The sequence below is a fragment of the Rutidosis leptorrhynchoides genome, chromosome 3 (genome assembly GCF_046630445.1).
Source record: "Rutidosis leptorrhynchoides isolate AG116_Rl617_1_P2 chromosome 3, CSIRO_AGI_Rlap_v1, whole genome shotgun sequence".
Classification (NCBI taxonomy): Eukaryota; Viridiplantae; Streptophyta; class Magnoliopsida; order Asterales; family Asteraceae; genus Rutidosis; species Rutidosis leptorrhynchoides.
Genome location: NC_092335.1, coordinates 102,576,982 through 102,599,723, shown reverse-complemented (window position 1 = coordinate 102,599,723; position 22,742 = coordinate 102,576,982). Strand labels below are relative to the sequence as shown.

Below are 22,742 nucleotides of genomic sequence, written 5' to 3'. Positions count from 1 at the left end.
CTGAACCTTGCCCTTATCATAACACATAGTTAACTAGTCGTCATATTTAGGGTCATCATGCATCTAATCGTGACTACACTGAATCGGTAATTTTGTTATTTTTTTTTTTTTTATAATACTACAAATCTTTGATCTTATTTTTGTATACTAGTGATGATTGAATTTGGCTCTTGCATTCAAAGGTAATAAAAAAATGTACATATAGTCTGACAGTTGGAACACAACCGATAACAATGCATGCATATGTTTTCCATGCTGCAAGCTTATTGCAATGTTATTCACCTGGCCACTACATAAAAAAGTGTTAAATGGTACGAGTTGTTTTACTACTGTGATTCTTGCACTTGTTTAAGTTTGGATAGTTTTATAATATATTTGGTGGTCACTTAAAGCATACGAGTTTCAATCAACTAGACAATGTGGACATGAGAAAAATGTACAAAACCGTGATGATCAAATATTTAGTGTGCCACGATCACGTCACAACAAAACATGCGATAATTCCTAAAATCCACATACCAAAAGCTTATAAACTAAAAAAAAAAAAAAGTCATCCCTGACACGCTGACTGATTATGTACACTAGCTTAATTTCACTAACCAAGATTCCCCAACAATCGCTAACAATAACAACAGAAAATGAGAGATCGAGCTAATGAAATTTAGACAAGATTGTTAAGAGGTCAATTGTACCATAAACATCACCTGAGTGAGCAATCAATGCTTGCAGATTCTCACTCGTATCGGAAAATCCCATTTCTTGAAGCTGTGCTAGTTGCGTTGCATAAAGTTCCTCTGGTGGGACTGTTATTCATTTTTAAACACAAAAACAACTACTATTATTATTTATTAGTTAAAAGATAATGATAATTAATATAATATTTGATAAATAAAGGAGGAGCATGATTTGTAATGTTCTTAATCATATATATCCAAATTCATGTTACCAGGTCCCTTTGTGAGCTCCGAGAAAACAGTTTCGTTTAGTGTCATCCATTGCTGTAACAGGAGCAATAAACATGTTAGTCAAAGAATATAATAAGTAAATTATAAAAGTAGCAACGTAAAAAGTTTGAATAGAGTCAAAGAAAATAATAAGTGAATTATAAACATGTTATGTTACCTCCATGCTCATGGGCTGCTTGAGGAACATACGTTTGAACTCGGGATCTTGCATTATTTGTCTGAATTCAGGATTTGAATCATGCATGGCTTGTATAAAATGCATCCTGGGGCCGAATACCTAAAAAACACAAAATTTTAGTGAGTCCACATAATCATTATAATGAACTATTAGAAAAAAAATTAAACACCACCACGAGTAATGCAAATACAAATACAACCTGGCTGGGAGTGCGTTCAATCCAACTTAAACCACCTGAACCACGAACCAGGTGAACGGTGTGGTCCGACTCCAACCCTGTAGCCAAATTAAAAAGACATTTGACCAATTAATTAAACTATCAATCAAGTGTATAGAAGAAAAAAAAACACCTCGATAAAATACATCTAGTAAAAAATAAGTCCCCCTAGTTGTTTATTTTGATTTACTTTGTATTTTTAAGAAAAGGAAAAAATATCAACAAACACAAACAATTTGTCTATATTAACAAAACTTTGAAGTAAGCAAATTTAGCATATAATAATACTTCCTCATTACGTTAACACCAAGTATATGTCAGTATCTACTTGTAATACTTTAATTAATCACATTCATGCAGCAACTCGTATAACCTAAGGCTGGCAAGTTCCAACACGACAGGAAAACGAATCAAAATAAGAAAGTTTGGGTCAGGGTTTGGGTGAATCAATGAGTTTTTTGGGTTCACACGACAACCAGAAATGATTTTAGAGCTAGTCAACAGTTTAAAATTTTTAATTTAATTTGATGAACTAAAATGCTTAAAGATGTTTTAGTAGTATTAGATTTTGATGAGCATACCATTTTTTATGCTTATTAATAATTAGTAATAGATTTATATATTGACTCATGAGACCCATTTGACCCAAAATGACATGTTAATCGAAATTAACCGGAAAACTTGTTGGCATAATTAGATAAACGGGTTACCTGGGTTGGATCAGGGTTAACAAGTTTACTTTTAGGTCGAAATACTCAACCAGATTATAAAATCAGGTTGGGTTTAGGTCAACTAGTTCCGACTGACCAAACTGATAAGAGCACAGGTCAATTCAACCTAACCCGAAATACTACCCTACAATACATACATACATACATACATACATACATACATACATACATACATACATACATACATACATACATACATACATACATACATACATACATACATACATACATACATACATACATACATACATACATACATACATACATACATACATACATACATACATACATACATACATACATACATACATACATACATACATACATACATACATACATACATACATACATACATACATACATACATACATACATACATACATACATACATACATACATACATACATACATACATACATACATACATACATACATACATACATACATACATACATACATACATACATACATACATACATACATACATACATACATACATACATACATACATACATACATACATACATACATACATACATACATACATACATACATACATACATACATACATACATACATACATACATACATACATATGATAGTTATATAACAGTACCAAACACCTGGAGTAATATTATAAGTAAAATGCCGTAGGTTTTAAGAGTCTCACGATCATCGTCATACAAAACACGTCCTTTGTACACCAGCCTCTGTTCTCCTGCCGGTACATTACACTTATGTTCGAGTAACAGATTTGAACGCCTCAACAGACGCATTTGGATTAGCTTCAATGACGAATTTCTTGCCATTTAAAAGCTGTACATTAATGGTCACTGTCTCAGAGTTGCTGACGTCATCGACACCGCTATCTGGCGTAGGGTTTCTTGCATTAACTGTACCTGCAAACTCAAATCACCTTTATTATCATTATCATTATATCATATCATCATATCATCCTATCATCCTATCATCATTAATAAGAAAGTTCAGGTCAGGGTTTTTGATCTGCAAACCTGTCAACCTGAACCGCACCAACCTCTAGCTAGGGTTTGGGTTACTCAGTGAGTTTTTGGGTTCACCCGACAACCAGAAATAATTTGAAAATAGTCAACAGTTCAGATATTTTATTTTTATTTAATGATGAGCAATAGATAGATTTAGATATTGACTCATGAGAACCAATTGACCCAAAATGACGGGTTATCTGGGTTGGATCAGGGTTAACAGGTTTACTTTTGGGTCGAAATACTCAACCAGATTAGAAAATCATGTTGGGTTTAGGTCAACGACTTTGAGGCTAAATATCGTGAAGTCAACGAAAGTCAGAGCAAGCTTCATTGCAGTTATCAGGATTACAACAGAAGCTTGACTGTACACGCCAGCATGCTAATGAGGCACTAAAAGCAATCGATACCAAGAGACAACAACTTCGAAGAGCAAACAATAGGTTTGTATGTTTATAAAATTACTATAAAGTCTCTCTGTTGACTATTACAGGCAATTATAGAAAATTGCCATGGATACTATTAAAAGGGAAATTACTCACATGAAACACGAGCATGTAATGAACCATACATATATTGATATATATATATATGTACACATGCATAGGATCTACGTTAAACATTCAAACAGTAGATCAGATACTCATTGTTTAGGCATGATAATAGTAATAGTAATTATTAAACGAGTCGCACTCGCATATATGCTTTTCAGCTCTGCCACCCATTAACATACACATTCTAACATACGTACATACAGACACTCATAGACACATACTCATATACACTGAAAACGAAATTAGGGTTTAGTAATGTACTTTTATTGCTGACATCTTGGACCTTGAAATCTTTTGGTGGTGGAGGGTAAATGGTGGTTGATTCAGAATTACTGTTTGGTTTGTCGGTGGATAGATTCTCATTTACAGCTGAGAAAGATCTGAATTTGGATCGGTAACTGAATGAAAGTGAATTTTTTGTGTTTGGAATTGGGGTTGAAGATGAACGAGGAGTGGTAAGGAGGTAGTTAACACAGGTTTTTTGATATGAATTTGGATCGGTAACTGAATAAAGGGAAAAGTTTTGTGTTTGGAATGGGAGTTGAAGATGAACGAGGAGTGGTAAGGAGGTAATTAATGGGAAATAAGCACGTCTCATGATTTAGGGTTTTAAATTTTAACACAGGTTTCTTGAATGAAATGGTGAGTTCCGTGGAATGAGGGTTTATCAGTGGATTTATTAAAAGTAAAGAAAATAGCCCAAATTCACCCTTTTTTACATAAAAGGGTTAAAGTTGTCACCTTCACGTGGATATTCCACGTTTTTCTTACATCACAATTCACACCATATAAGACAAAATGTTAAGCAAACCCACTATATAATATGTCTGTTTCTCAGTTTTGGCATAGCCACTAATAGTCCATGACTATTTGCTCATGATCTCTCGCAGTTATTGATTTAAGTTGTCCCATATTTTTTTTTATTGATTTGAACTCTTTCTAAACTTGTAGGTTAGTTCTCCACGCTGCAAATTTTACGAGCTTATTGCAATGTTGTTCACCTGGCTACTACATAATATATGGTACGAGTTGTTTTACTCCCGTGATCCTTGCACTTGTTTAAGTTTGGATCGTTTTATAATATATTTGGTGATCGCTTAGAGCATACGAATTTCAATCAGCTAGAGAATGAGGACATGAGAAAAATGTACAAAACCGTTGATGGAAGTAGATGATCAAATATTTAGTGTACCACGATCAACCCAAATGCAACAAAAGTTCATAAGCTAAATACTCCGTAATTCCTAAAATTCAAATACCAAAAGCTCATAAGCTAAAAAAGTCATCCCGGACACCGCCGAGTACTATTTACACTAGCTTAATTTCACTTTTCACTGATAGTCTCCAATAAAAATAGAAAATGAGAGATCGAGCTATTGAAATGCAGAAAGGATTCGTAACAGCTCATCCGAAAACCCCATTTCTTCTAGAGACACTGTTATCATTTTAAACACAAAAGCAGTTATCAGTTTTAGTTATTATAAGATAAAAATAATATAGTAATGTATACTATTTGATAAATAAAGGAGCATGATTTGTTATGTTTCTAAGCATATCCAAGTTAATGTTACCAGGTCCCTTTGTGAACACCGAAAAAACAGTTTCGTTTAGTGTCATCGACTGCTGCAACAGGAGCAATAAACATGTTACAAGAAAATAATAAGTGAATTAGTACCAATTAGTACTAATAATAATAATAATAATAATATTAGCAACGTAAAAGTTTGACTAGAGAAAAAAGTCAAATCAGCATTTACCCGAATGGTCATGGGCTCGGGGAACATACTCTTGAACTCGGGATCTTCCATCATCTTGCTGAATTCCGGATTTGAATCATGCATCGCTTGTATTATATGTGCCCTGGGCCCGAGTACCTAAAAATGCAAAATTCGAGTAATAACTCCACATCATCATAATGAATTGTTAGAAAAAAAATTCAAACTACACGATACCTACCTGGCTGGGAGTAGGTTGAATCCAACTTGAACCGCGAATTAGGAGAACGGTGTGGTTTGACTCCAACCCTGTTAGCCAAAAAAAAAAAAAAAAAAAAAAAAAAAAAAAAAAAATATATATATATATATATATATATATATATATATATATATATATATATATATATATATATATATATATATATATATAATATAACAAAACATTTAAGAAATTAATTAAACTGAAATGATTTTAGAAGTAGTCATTTCAGTTTAAATTTTTTATATTAATTTTTTAATAAACAAACTAAACTGCAAAATACCATACCGTGGTTCTTTAGCGTTTCATCACAGTTCTGTTCGATAACAGATTTAAAAGCCTTGTCAGAGGCTTCTTCTAGGGTAGCATGAACCACGAAGTTCGTACCATCTAAAGACCGTACATTAACGGTCACTGTACTTTCAGAGTTGCTGACATCATCGACACCGCCATCTGGCGAAGGGGACCTACCAACTCCGGTAGGGTTTGTTGCATTATCTGTACCTGCAAACTCATATCATCTTTATTATCATTCTATCATATTATCATTAAGATTTATAATTATCATTATCCTTACATTATTAACATATATCAATTATTAATATATATATATATATATATATATATATATATATATATATATATATATATATATATATATAGTGGTAGGATCAAGAGGGAAGTAACCATTCGGGGGGAAGCGGGGGGAAGCAAAAACTTTTTTTTTTTTTTCGTTTTTTGAAAAAATTTTGTTCACCAACATTATAGATGAGATGAAAATATGAACATTTAGTAGAGACACTTTGTGATAAATGTTTTTATTTTGGCGGGAAAACGCTCGAAGAAGTAATATATAACAATTATCGTGTTTTTCGAGCGTATTTTGAGGTTTTAGCTATTGGGGTTTAGATATTAGGGTTTATAGGGTTTAGATATTAGGGTTTAGAAATTTAGGGTTTAGGGTTTAGATTTAGGGTTTAGATTTAGGATTTAGATTGAGTTTTTAACACGAACGGTTTAGAGTTTAGGGTTTAGGGTTTAGGGTTTGGTGTTTTGGGTTTATGGAATAAATCCAAAACACCAAACCCTAAACCCTAAACTCTAAATCGGGCTAAATTTTACTTCACAAAACATGAAAAAAAAAACGTTCATATTCTTCACGAACAATATTATCTTGAATGTTATTTTTGTCGATCGTTTTCCCGCCTAAATAATAATATTCATCACGAAGTGTCTCTTCTAAATGTTCATATTTTCGTGTAATCTTGATGCCGGAAAAAAAAAATTTCAAAAAAAACAAAAAAAAAAAAAAAAAATTTGCTTCCCCCCGTTTCCCCCGATTGGTTACTTCCCCATTGATCCTTATATATATATATATATATAATTAGATACACAGAGCATATGTATGTATATATACATACGAGTTGAAAAGGAGTGGGAATAATCGATGCCTACCACCAGCAGCAACCCCAGAATTGGGAAGCGGGTCGGTATACGGAGCAGGAGAACCAGTAGTCATCTCTGCCCCGCCCAGATCACCACCAGTGGTTGCAGGGTTAGCCTCCTGGCTGTTTTCGTCAATTCGCTTAAGCACTCGGTCTAGGTTATGCGCCATTTCACGCAAGCGTTCAGGGTTTCTTTGAACTTCCATTCTTATAGCCTCTATACTTCGTCTGAGGATGGCGGGATACTTGAGCTTATCATTGATTTTTGGATTCTGACCACCGATTTCACGAACTTTAGGGTGGTTCACCGTTTCAAAAAAAAAGTCTGGGTTGTTCAATAGATGCATGATGTCTCGCATCATGTTCAGGGTTTTTGGATGTTCGAATTCTGCATCATGTTTAACGGTGGAGTCTGTCTTCAAGCCTGTAGCAACATAAAAAGACATTCGAGTAGTTAAACTATCAAGTAATATAGTAGATATGATGTTACTTATTGTTCTGGTATTACATATTGAAAATTAGGGAAATAAATAAATACTTGTAATAGGGCTGGCTATTTCAAACCAAGCAACACAAAAGAAGAAAGTTTGGGTCAGGTTTTTTTTTTATCTGCAAACCTGTCAACCGAAACCCACCAACCTCTAGCTCAGGTTTGGGTTACTCAATGAGCATGTATGAACCATACATATATAAATGTACACATACATAGGAGCCACGACCCACGTTAAGCATTCAAACAGTTAATCAGATGCTCATTAAAATCGAGTTTAGGGCTTTAGGCATGATAATAGTAATAGTAATAGTAATTATTAAACGGGTAGCAGTCAAATATATGCTTTTCAGCTCTGCCGACCATTAACATACATATGCTGACACATACTCATTCATATACACTGAAAACGAAATTAGGGTTTAGTAATGTACCTTTATCGGTGGATGGATTCTCAATTTCAGCTGAGAAAAATCTGAATTTGGATGGGTAACTGAACAAAGGTGAAATTAGTGTGTTTGGAATGGGGGTTGAAGATGAACGAGGAGTGGTAAGGAGGTAATTAGTGATGAATTTGGGGTTGAGTAAAGCACGTCTCATCATGATTTATTTAGGGTTTTTTAACACAGGTTTCTTGATTGAAATGGTGATTTCAGTGGAACGAGGGTTTATCAGCGGATTTATTGAAGGTAAAGAAAATAGCCCAAATTCACCCTTTTTACATAAAAGGTTTTAAGTTGTCACCTGTAAGTGGATATTTCCCACTTTCTCCTTGGACTATTTCTAACGGTGGCCGGTGATATCAAAGTCAAATGATATAATTTTTGGTGATGTGACAAGGTCAATAGATGAAGTTAAATAAAAGGGAGTATCAAATTTGAGGGTTAAATTTGTGAATGGGTGATGTGGTAAAATATTATTGGTAGTTAGGTATATAATTTATTAATTAATAATATATAAAAATATGTGGCAAAACCTGATTGGTTGAAAAAAAATTTGACACAACTTTTGGATCCGTCAGATTTGCAACTGACGCCCGGGGCGTCAAATTTTGACGCCGCGTTAGGGGCGTCAAGGGCGTCAAAACAGCTGCCATGTGGGATGACTGAGAAAAAGTGACGCCTGGTTAAATATAGTCTTACATCACAGCATATAAGACAAATGTTAAACAAACACACTATAAGACCATTCGTAACGGTAGGGGGCGTGAGTTGGGGGCGTATGTTGCTTTTTGATGACTAGGACGTGTGGGTGATTTGAGTGAAGTAGTGGTGGTGTGAGTTTGTGGTGTGGGTTAGTGGTGTGAGTTAGTGGAAAGCTGATGTAGCATTTTATTTTTATTTTTTATTAGTTTGTTTTATGTTATTTATATATATAAAACCTTAAAATTATACTCCACTTTATTTATAGTTTATTTTATAAATCAACGTTTATTAATTTTCTCACTAATCACGATCGATATTAAATTGGATGAAATGATAATCAAATTCTAAAGTGAAAGTCGAGAGGCTAAAATTTGTATTTTAGTGGGCCATGTTGGGTTATCTTCGCCAACCTCTGCAACTCATCTTCAACACCTCAATCCCTTTTTTACTTTCAGAAACCACACCTTCATTATAGATAGATCGAAACTACAAACTTTCTCTCATTTTTTTTTTTTATTAAATCTGATCTTCACTAGAAAGCTTATAGTGAGAAATAGGGACTAAATAACAGATCCAGATTTATTTACATAAAAAAAAAAAAAAAAAAAAAAAAAAAAAAAAAAAAAACTCTAAAAATAGATCCACAATCTAACTCACACGTGGCCCAATCGAAACCTCTCACCCGCGTCTCCCCCTCCGTCGCCATCCCACGCAAACCACCCACGCCACCTCCCCCGCCCCTCTCCCACGCGCCGATACAGCTCCTGCAACCGCGTGGCCGGATGCCACCTCATCCCTCACGGCGTGTTCCCCACTCCGTTACAACCGGTCTAATATCTCCACTTCTTACATCTCACGCAATTATTGATTTAAGTTGTCAGTTTTATTTTTATTGATGGTTTGAACTCTTTCTAAACTTGTAGGTTAGTGCAAAAAAGTTATATGAGATCTAAGCTAAATGTAACACCTTTCATGACTAGTTAGCTTTGTCATACAAATGCAGTTGCAAAAGTGTCGGAACACTCATCAAACTTTCACTAAATCTCCACCAAGTCCAGAAGGTGAGTTACCAGCTGTTGAGCTCTCTCTTCTTTCGTGGTTCTCTTTATCGTAGGAAGTTGAGGATGAACCAAGTTGAAGAATATGACATCACCAATGATTCTTATGATTTTTTTTGTACAATCAAATTTTTTAATAAACAAAAAAAAAAAAACGATAAGAGAAGAAAATATACATACATTAAAAGATAAACATAAAGCGTGATAGAAGCTTGAAGTTTTGTATTATTAATCCTCATTAGATAATGGCGTATAAAGTTTGATGCATTTAGCATGATTTTGCATGTTCGTGACTTATGTTGCTGCTTATTTGGTATAAACCAGGAAAAAAATTGCGTTCTGTTGTCGGGTGGTTTTGGTTAAAGGAGGTGGTTTTGGTCTGTTAGTTGTTGGTTAATTTAACGTAAACAAAATAAATGAATGAAAAAGAAAAGAAGAAATGTTGTAAATAAAAGAACGAAATAAAAAAGTAAAATTAATGGAGACAACGTTATCCACTTATAATCAATTTCCTAGGTTAAGATTTCTTAATTAAACCTGTTATTATCAATTGATTAATTGTGTCACCATACTTATCTGTTGATTCCTACCGTTTAATAACTAGTAATCTAAGAATAATTGTCGTTAACCTAGTCACTAATCAATTCACAATCACACTTACTCAAGTAAATAATTTAACTTAGGTTATTTTGGTGTCTCTTTAGAACCTAACAATTGTTGCAACAAGTATCAAATTGTTAAACGTCTAGTTATATTATCAGTTTCCCTCATATATTTCAACGCTTTCAGAGTTCATTCATCAATAATCTAGTACAAATTATCAATCAATCTAGCCATCGTTAAACAATTTACAAGGGTCGTTTGTTAGTTAGACATAAACTAAGCAATTTAATCAATTGTAATTGTAATAACTATAAAATAGCAATTCATCGATTAGGTTCAACAATTTAGGTAAATACAATAAATTTAGCTACTTGTGAAAATTAAACTAGAAACAAAAACAACTAAAAACAAATAATTAATCATTGTAATAAAACAAATAATTAAAATAAAAGTATCGATCGTATTGTAGTAGAATAAAGATCCCAAGTTATAGCTAAAAGAATTAGAAGCTTGAAGAACCAAAGTTCCAGCCGTTTGCCTCCTTTGACCAAAGAATAAACCAATAAATAAATAAATAATACTGATTGATGGAAGACTAATTCGTAAACGTCATGAGTTAAATTACATCTTTTGTTCTTGTCGTGGCCTCCAGGGAACAAAACAAAAGAATATAAATAAATAGGAATATTCAAATGAGACCAACTTTTAAGTTGAGAATCAAGGGACCAATCATAGTGTGACACGTGGCGCGATAATCACATGTGATTGAAAAAATATAAAAAAAAAATTTCAAAAAAAAAAATTCGATTTTTTTTTTTCTGAATTTTTTTTTCGAACTTTTTTTTTCGAATTTTTTTTTCAATCACATGTGATTGTAAAACCCAATCACGTGTGATTCTGCATTTAAATCTAATCACATGTGATTGAAAAAAGAAATTTTTAGTAAAATGACGGATTTCAATAAGTTTGTTCTAAAACCTTTAAACACCAAGTTTTTGATCAAAACATAATCAAATCACCGAATTAAAGTCTGAAATTTTAAAGATATGATCACGAAACGCCAACAAACTTGATCAAATCAACGAATTGAAGTCTGTTTCCGGTTGAAATTTTCTTTTTTGAAAAAAAAAAATTTGAAATATTTTGTTTCAATCACATGTGATTAGATTTGACATGCAGAATCACATGTGATTGAGTTTTACAATCACATGTGATTGAGTTTGAAATGCTAAATTTAAAAAAAAAAAATTCAAAAAAAAAATAATAAAAAAGATTTTCAATTTTTTTTATTAAAATTAAATTTTTTTTGAAAAAAATAAATTTTTTTTTTCAATCACAAGTGATTGTAGCGCCACATATCGCGCTCTGATTGGTCCGTTAAATCTCAAGCAAATTATTGTATTCAAGTGATTACAACTCAAAAATAAAACCTAATCTAAATAAAATAAATAAGGTTTGCTAGTGTCTTTTTTTTAGCAAAAATAAATGTTGGTGCTGGGCCCAAACTCAATAAAAAGCCACCGGCCTCTTTCCCTGTTCTAATTCACCATCCGGCCCACTAATCGCTATCCTCGCGTTTCACTATATTAGTCAAACTCGAGATTACTACATATATTAAATGGTGTAACTGATCTACCAATACCATTGCTCCACATAGCAATTATTTTACCCATTCTAGTTGTGAAATTAAATAAAAATAACATTTTTAATTTCAAATATACTTTGTCTTTTCCTTTAAAGTTTCTTCCTATCTTTTTTTTTCCCAATTTTTTAATTCATATAACAAATTTAGGTAATGACAAATGTTAATTTTATGACGATCATCGATATATGTATTGTAATAATATATTCGCGGCAACGCGCGAGCTGCCCACCTACCTCGTTATACTGTAATCTCCATCGCGAAAAATTCAACAGGGAATTGATCTTCAGAATTTAATAAATCTCACGTTTCAAATGCTCACGTCAAGAATGAAAATTCTCACATTTAGCCAAATGGTCAGGACTCGAGATTAGTAACTTAAACTCGAGATTTTAATTGCACTCAACTCTTCACTCGATCGAAATCCATGTTCTTCCTTCCGAATTTCATCCAAATCATCATATTATATCATATAACCTGAATTACATTACTTCACTCATTAAGTACCGAAAATCCTTGCTTGGATCTAACCAAAATACTAATAAACTGAACCAATATCGTCTCCGAAAACTTATATAAGATATGTATAAACTAGACGATATCAATTATGGAAGAACACACGGGTTCTATACATGAAAACTAGACGATATCAATTATGTATAAACTTATATAAGATACCAATATCGTCCAAACACACGGGTTCTATACATTTGTAACTGCATTTTCACATTTATGTACTTAAGTTGGAATTATGTGAAAGGTCCTACATTTTCACCTATATGTACTACAGTTTCTTGCCTACTACAGTTATGGATCAACTTAGCATGTACAAGGTTAAAGAGTCATAAGTTAATTGGATAGATGTGTCTGTTTCTTATTTCTAACGGGTCAAAAGTATAAAATGGAAATAATGGTTGTAAAGAAATAGAAGTCAAATGAGTCAAACAAACTTAGTAAGTCTTCCAGAGCCCCCCAGATTTACATTATAAAGTCATATAATCTCCTTATATTATTTAAAAAAAAAAAATTAGATTACAATGAGAAACTTAATAGTTTTCATGAGCACATTTTGCACGCCATTTTTTATAAAAAAATTGACACGTCTTCTGCTTAGAATCAACCCGATCCAATTTTTAATAAATGTCTGTTTTGACCCGTTATCAAACTCGACTAACTATTCCATTTGTCATAAACAATGAAAACTAACAATGTTATTCCGTAAATGCAGACCAGAAAGCTTGGATGGACCTGGCGTTTCAATATCATCTCCATCACTACCACTAAACGCAGACAAGGAAGCATGGATTGACCTGATTTGTTGTAGACTCCAAACAATTATTTAATTTGCAGCTGGAAATTGATACTAAAGGCTTCAAATTGTCTGGAGCCTTAAGTTTTGTCCAATTAGGAGATATTTGGTTTTGCTCTCATGGAGGTACTTTCATGTTAGTTTCTTGCTAATGTTATTCATGTATATAGTGATGTGATTAATTGGAGCCATTATCAATTTGGCTGAATAAATGAATACTTTTCAACAAGTTAAATATCTCATTCGTTTTCAATGTTTAACATTTCACAGTTGCTCATACTGTAACTCCTAACCCCTTATTATATGTACTAAAAGTGAGATTTGAGGTACCATAACTCCCATAATTATTACTGATTGTCTTGCTGGATGGACCTTAGACCGGAATGAATAAGCATGTGATCGAGGATTAAGGATTAACAAATATTGTATTTACTAAGGTTTTTTAGATTGGTATTGGTACTTGCGTTGATTAATTTATCAACATTGTTTTATTAGATAATCACGACTTACATTTTTGCACAATTTTTTACCAACTTGTGCAACGGACGGTGTTTTTCTCATGTATTTTCTCAAAATACAGATGCTTATGGTCGCTTCTTGCAGGGCTTAATTTTGTTACTTCTTACTCTTTTTATTGGTTCTACTTTGTAGGTATGACTGTAACACACGATTTTGCTGATTTACAAATAACATTTATGTAGTGGCTCTATTATTTTTATTATATTTCTCAGTTCGCCCAAATTGCCACCCTTAGGATTTTTTTTAACAACGAAAGTAAATATTCATTTACGAGTTATATAGCATTATTATAGTTCTATTACTTCTGTATATTCTATTACACGCATTCCATTTAAATATTTTAAGACTTCATATTTATTTAAATGGGTCACACGGTTCGTTGGGAATGATTAAATGGGTCAGAGGCTAATCACATCATTTGTTTTTCATGGATATCAACGTACAATTTGGTGTTCTAATAAAAATGGCATACTTGTGATACTCTCTTTATCATACCGTTAATTGAAATATCGTATATGTTTTCAGATTGTTTGATTAAGAGTCGCCGTGCAACGCACGGGCTCTTAAAGGCTAGTCATATTATATCATATAACCTGAATTACATTACTTCACTTGTGACGCCCCGTACAAAACCATCGTGTATGGATCATCAACAACAGGATCATCACAAGGTCAAACACTATATGCTGTTTGAAAACCGATTTGCATTCATTAAAAAGATAACGTTTTACAAAGATAACATGTCATAAGACTTATTACAAACCATTGTTCCAAAATAACATAAGTTTACGAATGCAAAACATAGGTTTCATAATTTGAGACATCTCTAGTAATGCAGCGGATAACTAATACAGCAGGTCCTTAACAGCAATTCAATAACAGCATGACATCAAGTCTAACAGCGGAAGCAATAAACCTCTAGGCACCTGAGAAATACACGCTTAAAAAGTCAACACGAATGTTGGTGAGCTATAGTTTAAGTTGTAATAGTAACGTAAGATAGGCCACGAGATTTCAGTGCTGCAACAGCGTATCAAAACAGTATGAAAAGTATATGCATAACCGTGGGCACCCGGTAACTAGACTTAACGTTTATAACCCCCTGAAAGTACACTTGGCGAGTGCGTATGTTCACGAAGTATTAAACACCCATTAAATGCTAGCGCGACTAGCCCGAGTGGGGATGTCAAACCCTATGGATCCATATCTAAGATTCACGTTCACTGGTTCAAAAACTAATGACTAAACGTTACCGTGCTAAGGGGAATATTTATGCCGTTGTATAACCCACACATATATAATGTAGCGACCCCGATAAATCGTCAAGTGACGGCGTCGTCTACGTAGGTCCCATTGCATGGTCATAAGTCTTTAAGACAAAGTTTGACCAAAATATGTCGCCTTCATTTCAAAATAAAGATTGTTTCCAAAGTTTACAAGAATTGTTCAACCAAAAGTTAAGTTACAAGGTTATAAGTACATTTGAAATCTAGGCGACACGGTTTAAAGTAAAGTCAAAAGACGCTCCAAGTAATGCATGTATACTCGACATCCAATGCAAGTATCAAATAGTGAGCGGAAGCATGTATCACATATCGTGCAAGACCTGAGAAAAACATAGAAATCTGTCAACGAAAATGTTGGTGAAATCATAGGTTTAAGTAAGTATGTGAGTAAAAGTAAAGTAAGCCGAACCACAAGATTTGTAAAGTTGAAATAATAGTAATACATTCTAAAGTTAATATTCACGAGCACCCAATTATCAAAGCTTAACATTCCGTCCGTTGAATACCCCAGTAATTAGTGCTAGAACAAACACTGTTTCCCGAAAATATATTTCACCCGTAGACGGTAGCGAACCGTCAAAGATGAGGGTTGTCAAACCCATATGGCCATATAACATAAGTTCTCGCTTACACCATCTGATGTAACTAATGATAATCGGATTGAGGATTTTCGTTCTAAACTCGTATGTAGAATGTTTGTTTTCCCGTTCTTGTGTTCACTTAGTTCAAAAGAATCGTTTATGTTTTCTCATCCCAAAAGTAAGTTCAAAAGAGTAAAAAGTGGGACTATGATCTCACCTTGAGTGCAAGAGTTAATAAAGTACTTCGACAAGTACACGCGTGCAAAGACAAAGCTAGTCTTGACCTAAACATATAGGTTATATCAATAACGGTAAACACAAACGGTCAAAGATGTTCAATTAGTCCTATGGCTCGTTACGACTCGATTAATATAGCATGTGAATCAATTTGTCAAGTTTCATGCACGATACAAGTAGTTAAGTATGTTAGAACGATTGTATAATCGTTTGATTAAGTTTGACTAAAAGTCAAACTTGGTCAAAGTCAAAGTCAACGGGGTCGGGTCGGGTATCCGACAATTTTCCCAAGACGAGAAGTCATATAAGAGCCTAATAGTCAAGTTTCATGTTAAACGGAGTTTGAGTTAAGCGGAAACATTTTTGTGACATTTAAAAACAAAAGAGAGTGGCCTGGGGCTTTTGCGCGGCGCGCACTGGGTTGCGCGGCGCGCACCCAAGTGCAATTTCTGGTCAGAACTCAACCAAGAAGGCAAACATCTGGGATCTCTGATTCTGCGCGGCGCGCGGGTAAATGCGCGGCGCGCAATACCTGGGAATCATGCAGTTTGCAGAAAAAAAAAACCAAGTCACGAACCAAAACTCAAATTAACATATTTTATGAACCGAAAACATCCAAAATGCATACTATATATCGTTGGAAAGGTAATTTGACAAGGAAGACAACTAAACACGTTTCATCAAACAAAAACATCAATTTCAATAACCGATTTTCCGTCAAGTGATCATTAAGAATCCATTTTCAAAGTTTCAAGTTCATCAAATGCATTTTAAGTTTCGGGAATCCAATTCACACATTTGATATGCCGTTTTGAAGGTAATCAAACACACATTGCAACAAAACACTTAACAACAATATCTCATAGCATTTGACGCATCAAAAGTTCATGTAAAGCTCATCAAACCCTAATCCAAGTTCACAAAATCATTAATCATGTTCTTGGAGTTTCCTTAATCAACCTATACATCAAAACGAAGCTAATGATACTAGTAACACTTTTAAAACATGCACTTTAACAATCTAACAACATTTGATCATCCAAAATCAAGGATTTAGCAAGTAATTTTCATATTGAACTAGTTACACCAAAAACAACGAATCGAGCATACAAATTACATACACGACATCACAATGAGCCATAGACACTAATTAACAACTTTATAACTCAAAAATCTCAAGAACACATAAAATTAGTGATTTTAGAAAGTTACCCAAATGAGATGAAGTTGGTATCAAATTGAAGAGGATGAAGAGAGGATTCCAAATATGTATTTTGTTTTGGTTGAAGCTTCCAAATCCGAATTTAGATGATGATTCTTTGTAGTGGTGTTTGAGAGAAAATTGGAAAGTATAGAAAGAAAATGGAAATGAAAATGAAAAGGAAAATGGGGAGGTGGGTGTTGACTAGTCAAGCTAGTCACATCTTTGCTCCAATGGCGAAACTAGTCCCTCGCGTTCGGTTGCGGGTGCGTGAATTGACCAAACGAATTATTTTAAATTACACGGAAGTACGGGAGATATTAAAAATCCGATAACGAGAATATTTAAAATGTTACTTAACAAAGGATACGAATCTAGATATGAAGGGTATTATTTAAAAAGAAAAAGACGGGCGTTAAAATAATTTAACGGAAAAATGCGGGATGTTACATATAAAGTTTAAGTACTCATGCCTAGTATGCAAAACGTAAAAAGCGCATGTATTCTCAGTCCCAAAATAATTAAAGTAAAAAGGGATGCTATAACTCACAGCGATAAAAGCGGTAAAGTCAGTAATGAAAGTACGCAAGTAGTAAGTCGGTCCGAAAGGTCGTCAACCTAAATCAAATGTTACTAGTTCAGTAGGTTGTCTTTATAAATTCTAATAGTGCATAAGATAAGTTTAAGTGTCATCATCATCATTGAAAGGATCCGAAACTAATCATCCGGACGTTGTCCATATTGATTACAAATGAATTACAATAGTTGATAACATTGCGAGGTACTTGCCCTCTATATGATACATCTTACAAACGTTGCATTTATTCTTAAAAGGCAATCTATAGTTACATCCATAATTGACATATTCGCCTGACATTTCATAATATTCAAATGACCTAAACCGCCATTTACTTAATAATAGTCTCTATGAACTTCAATGACTCGAATGCAACGCCTTATGATATAAGTCCTTAATGGCCTCAAGTAGTATCCTTAGTACGAGATAATGCACAGCGGAAGACTTAATTCATACCTGAGAATAACATGCTTTAAAATGTCAACATAAAGTTGGTGAGATATAGGTTTAATGTCGACAGCGATATAAATATAGACCACAAGATTTCATATATAAACATTTTAATAAAAATATTCTAAGTGGTTGAGCACTTGGTAACCATACTTAACAATTAATCACGTCGCATATTCCCTTTAATATGAAATCTTACTATACTGTACCAAGTGTAGTCACGAAACGAAGTACTGTGCAACCGTTGAATACTGGTCGTCCAGTCCGGTTGGGGTTGTCAGGCCCGATAGATCTATCAACAGGATTCGCGTTTACAATACCGCTGTAAATAACAGTTACCAAGCTACAGGGAAGTATGCCAGTGGTACAACTCAACGTAGAATATATTTTTCAGTTACTTGTGTCCATAACGTAAAACATAAAATACATGTATTCTCATCCCGAAATATTTAGAGTTTAAAAGTGGGACTATATACTCACTTTCGTCTTGAAGATATATATAATTTGACTTGGTCTCCGGTTGATATCACGAACCTATCCATATATAATATATCAATACCTTTTCTTTTTAAACAAACGTCACATATATATACTTGTTATACTTTTAATACTTTGAATAATTCCTTAGTCCGTAGTTAGCAGCTCGTTGTTAGTAATTCAATTTTAATGGTTCATTTTTAGAAGTTTAATATACCCGCAATGAAATAAATAAAACCCCCAACGAAATAAATAAAACCCCATCGTATATGTATTGGTCAAGATTAATCTTGACCCACGGTACCGGTGTTGTCAAATGACGTGTTGCGTACATAAAGTACCGGTGTTGTCAAATGACGTGTTGCGTACAAACATGGGATCTTATGATTAATCTTCTCGTGTTGTTTACGGGTGATCCTGAACCATATAAAATTGAATTATAAGTACATATATATAAAATATCATGTTATCTTAGAAATATGTGATTTATTTAATTTTTCCCAATTAATCCCGAAGTTAAACAAGTCTAGGATAACCAATTTTGTTTCGTTCATAGTTTCTTCGTTACAAATCCGTTTTCGTTGATTCAACTTGCCATCTCCTTGGATCGAGTCCCTCTTAAAGACTATGAACTGAAAATACCTTGGTTTGTATTCAAAATCACACAGCATAGGTGAAACTTTAGTAAAACTTATGAAGTTAAACATTTTTGTTACAAAAAAATAACACTTAATGACCATTTTTCTAAAAATACTTATACTTTGAATTAAATCATGAAATTTTTATGTGTTAACATATTTATAGTAAAAATCATTTTTCCAGAACATAAACCTCCAATTCAAAGTTTAAGATAGTTTTTAATTATCCAACCCAAAACAGTCCCCGGTTACACTCCGACGTCGTAAAAACAGTTTTTAAGATATTCTTTGAAAAACCAAGTTATACCTTGTTAAGTTAGCATATATTTAAGTTATATTACAGGTCTTGAAGTATTTTAAAAGTTAAGTTAGAAGGATCTATTTAGTTTGCAAACAAGTTTGAAAACTTTCAAACTATGTTCTTGTTGTTAAAATTGTATACCACAAAATATGATAGCTATATATATATATGAATCGAATAAGGTTATGAACATAGATACTACCTCAAGTTCCTTGGACAAGGTTGCTGTAAAAGAGGAGTAAAAAGCTAGAACCAAAAGGGTGATGGAATTGGATGAAAGATTGGAAGTAAGTTTGTGTTCTTGGAAGGATTTCTTGAAGTGTTTTTGTATGGTTTTCTTATGGTGTTTAAGTAAGGTTTTTGAAGCTAAATGATGGGGAAAATGCTTGGAGATGATCAAGTATGAAGTTAAGAGTATTTTGAGAGAGAAATGGAAGTGTAAGTATGAGAAAATGGGGTGAAGAAATGGTGTGCATGCATAAAAACGTTTTTAGGTTATAAAGGAAAAAAAAAGATACCTAACTTTGTTTTCTTGCTAAATAATTCATGCTACTTGACAAATGGTTGGTTCCACATGTTTCTTAATCATTTAAGGCTGCTAAGGAGCAGATTTTTATTGGTATATACCAATAGTAAATACATCTAGAAGCTGCGTATGATACGGGTACATATACCCTAGGTATACGTATAGAAATCTTTGAGAAAACGGAACGAGGATTCAAATATAGCTATCTTTTGTAAATATACTTATATTGTTTTATGTATTTAAGTCTTTAAAAGTGATTAAATACATTACTTATACGATATATGTATAAACATTATAGGTCATAAGTATTTAAGTCAAATAACGTTACGTATGGTTATCGTTTTGAAAACTTAAGTTAGTAGTTTCAAAATATACTTATAACTTATTGTTATTAATACAAAATGAGATATTAAAACATTCTTAGATCATGTTAAATATGTATATATACATATATATACACAAACGTATAATTATCATATATTGTATAGTTCGTGATATCATCGGTCAAACTAGACGGTCAAACGTTGTGTAAAACTCTTTTCGAAAACATAAGTCTCAACAATTTGGATTGCTTATCATGTTGGTAAGGTTTAATTTATGTAAATATTAATCTTATAAGTATAGAACGATCGAAAAAGTGCGGGTCAACTTTAGGGTTTTTGCTTATCGTGTCGGAACCATATAGAGATTAGAGTTTAAATTTGGTCGGAAATTTCCGGGTCGTTACAATCATCATCGTTCATCATCATAAAAGCTAAGTAAGTTTGATGAGAATGGAGATCGAAACAATAGGCTGACTTTGGTCAGCTGCTACGACCTCTAGGTAAATCGAAAAGATGAATGGTCAGTGGCTATGGCTCCGTATATGAGTCCCCTAACAGCTGACCAATTTTCAGAACCTAACTCGTCTTCGTTTGACCGTGGCGATGGTTTAAGTGCGAGTAGGTCAGAAATTTCAGCACAACGTTAATAGGGTGTAGTGACTATCGGAGGGCCATAAATCCTAAACCGTAACTCGGATTAAGACGAGGCCTAAATGGAAAATCATCTACTCGAACCGAACTAACTGAAAATAAACTTTACAGTAGCCCAGGTGGTCTGATAAGATCAAAAATCAGTGTACAAGTGCTCCGGTGGGGTTCTTGGTGCTTGATGCTCATCACGGTTCTCATCCTTGATGCTTGTAGCTTCAAGTGTACAACTCGTTGATGGTTTAGCATCACTTTTGACCAAGATTCACCATCAATACACAATATGTTAAGACCAAGTAAGAACACAACTCATTCATGAGTCTTAGATGGATGATGAACCAAGGTTACATTATATCCTTAGTCTTAACACAATTTCAATTCACAATAACAACTAAAGTTACATACTTTACATTAATTCAACAAGTAATAGCACAATCTAAGTCAAATGAGGTGATGGAACCCTAAGCTATAGATCTTGGATCCATTTCACACAAGTTACAAGGTTGCAAAGCTAGAAAGCTTGAACCTTTAAGTGTTCTTGAAGATCTTGAAGCATAAAGCTTGGATCTTTAAGATATATGAAGATAACAAACACAAGTTTGAATCTTTTTCACAAAACAACATGATCAAAGCAAAAAGAACTTAGATCTAACAAAAATATATGAAGATCCAGGCTAGAAAGCTTGCATCTTGTTTGTTCTTGAAGATCTTGAAGCATAAAGCTTGGATCTTGAAGATGCATGAAGATTACAAACAAAAGTTTGAATCTTTATCATAAAATAGAAAGATTAAAGTATAAAAGAAGTAGATCTACAAAAGATATGAAGATTCAAGCTAAAAAGCTTGAATCTTCCATGTTCTTGAAAGATTCATGCTTGAATCAACAAGATATAAGTAAGATCAAAGCTAGAAGGAACTTGATCTTCCACATAATGATGATGATGTACACGAATTTAAGAAGGAAAGAGGAAGGAAAAGAAAAACTTACAAGCTAGGAAAGAAAGAAAGAATAAGTGTGTGAAAAGCCAAAATGATCAAGTGTTGGAATGAGGGATTAAAGGCTAGTATTTATAGGCAAATGAAGATCACATGGATTGATGAGGTGGCCAAGACCATGGTGGTGGTGGTGGTGGACGGCATTAGAGGGGGGAGGGGGAGACAAAAACTTGCTTTTTGGCTAATGGTGTCTAAAGTGTGTCCTTTTGCTAGAATCTTATGTAACATTTAGATAAACCTTATCCATTATACTAGTATGACTCATTAATTAATTTATTTATTATTTATTTATTATTATGGGCCACTAGTAATAATACCTGGGCTAATTAATTGGGTCACTAGCTAGAGTAGGGTGGGCTTGAGCCCAACAAGGTAGAAAGTCCAACAAGACTAACTATTGGGCTTTAGCAATTAAATAAATAAAATTAAGCATCCAAAGGCCCAAGTAATTATTATTATAAAATAATAATTAATATTTCGCAGTCCAAAAGTTTCGGTTCTGACAAAAGTCAAACGTGCGCGCAGTTCGCGGTTTATTCGTAATGGCAAGTAACACTAACGGTTATAAAGCATCCAATGGACAAGTTAAGCATTCCACAAACACCAAGGCATGTTTTAGGGTAAATATGAATATAAAACACGTGTGCCAAGATTCCGGAGTAACAGA

The 22,742-nt window shown here is 33.5% G+C and overlaps 1 protein-coding gene across 1 annotated transcript in view; it reads right to left on the bottom strand.

Moving 5' to 3' along the window:
• Positions 1-450: 450 nt before the first annotated feature.
• The window catches only part of LOC139896589 (uncharacterized), a 50,262-nt gene continuing 27,970 nt past the window's right edge, over positions 451-22,742 (bottom strand). The window contains exons 2-6 of the mRNA XM_071879230.1: positions 2,741-2,990; positions 1,343-1,419; positions 1,123-1,242; positions 947-998; positions 451-803 (exon numbers count right to left, since the gene is read on the bottom strand). Of these exons, the coding sequence (XP_071735331.1) occupies positions 652-803; positions 947-998; positions 1,123-1,242; positions 1,343-1,419; positions 2,741-2,900 (561 nt within the window). The 5' untranslated portion in view covers positions 2,901-2,990 and the 3' untranslated portion in view covers positions 451-651. The remainder of the gene's footprint in view (positions 804-946; positions 999-1,122; positions 1,243-1,342; positions 1,420-2,740; positions 2,991-22,742) is intronic.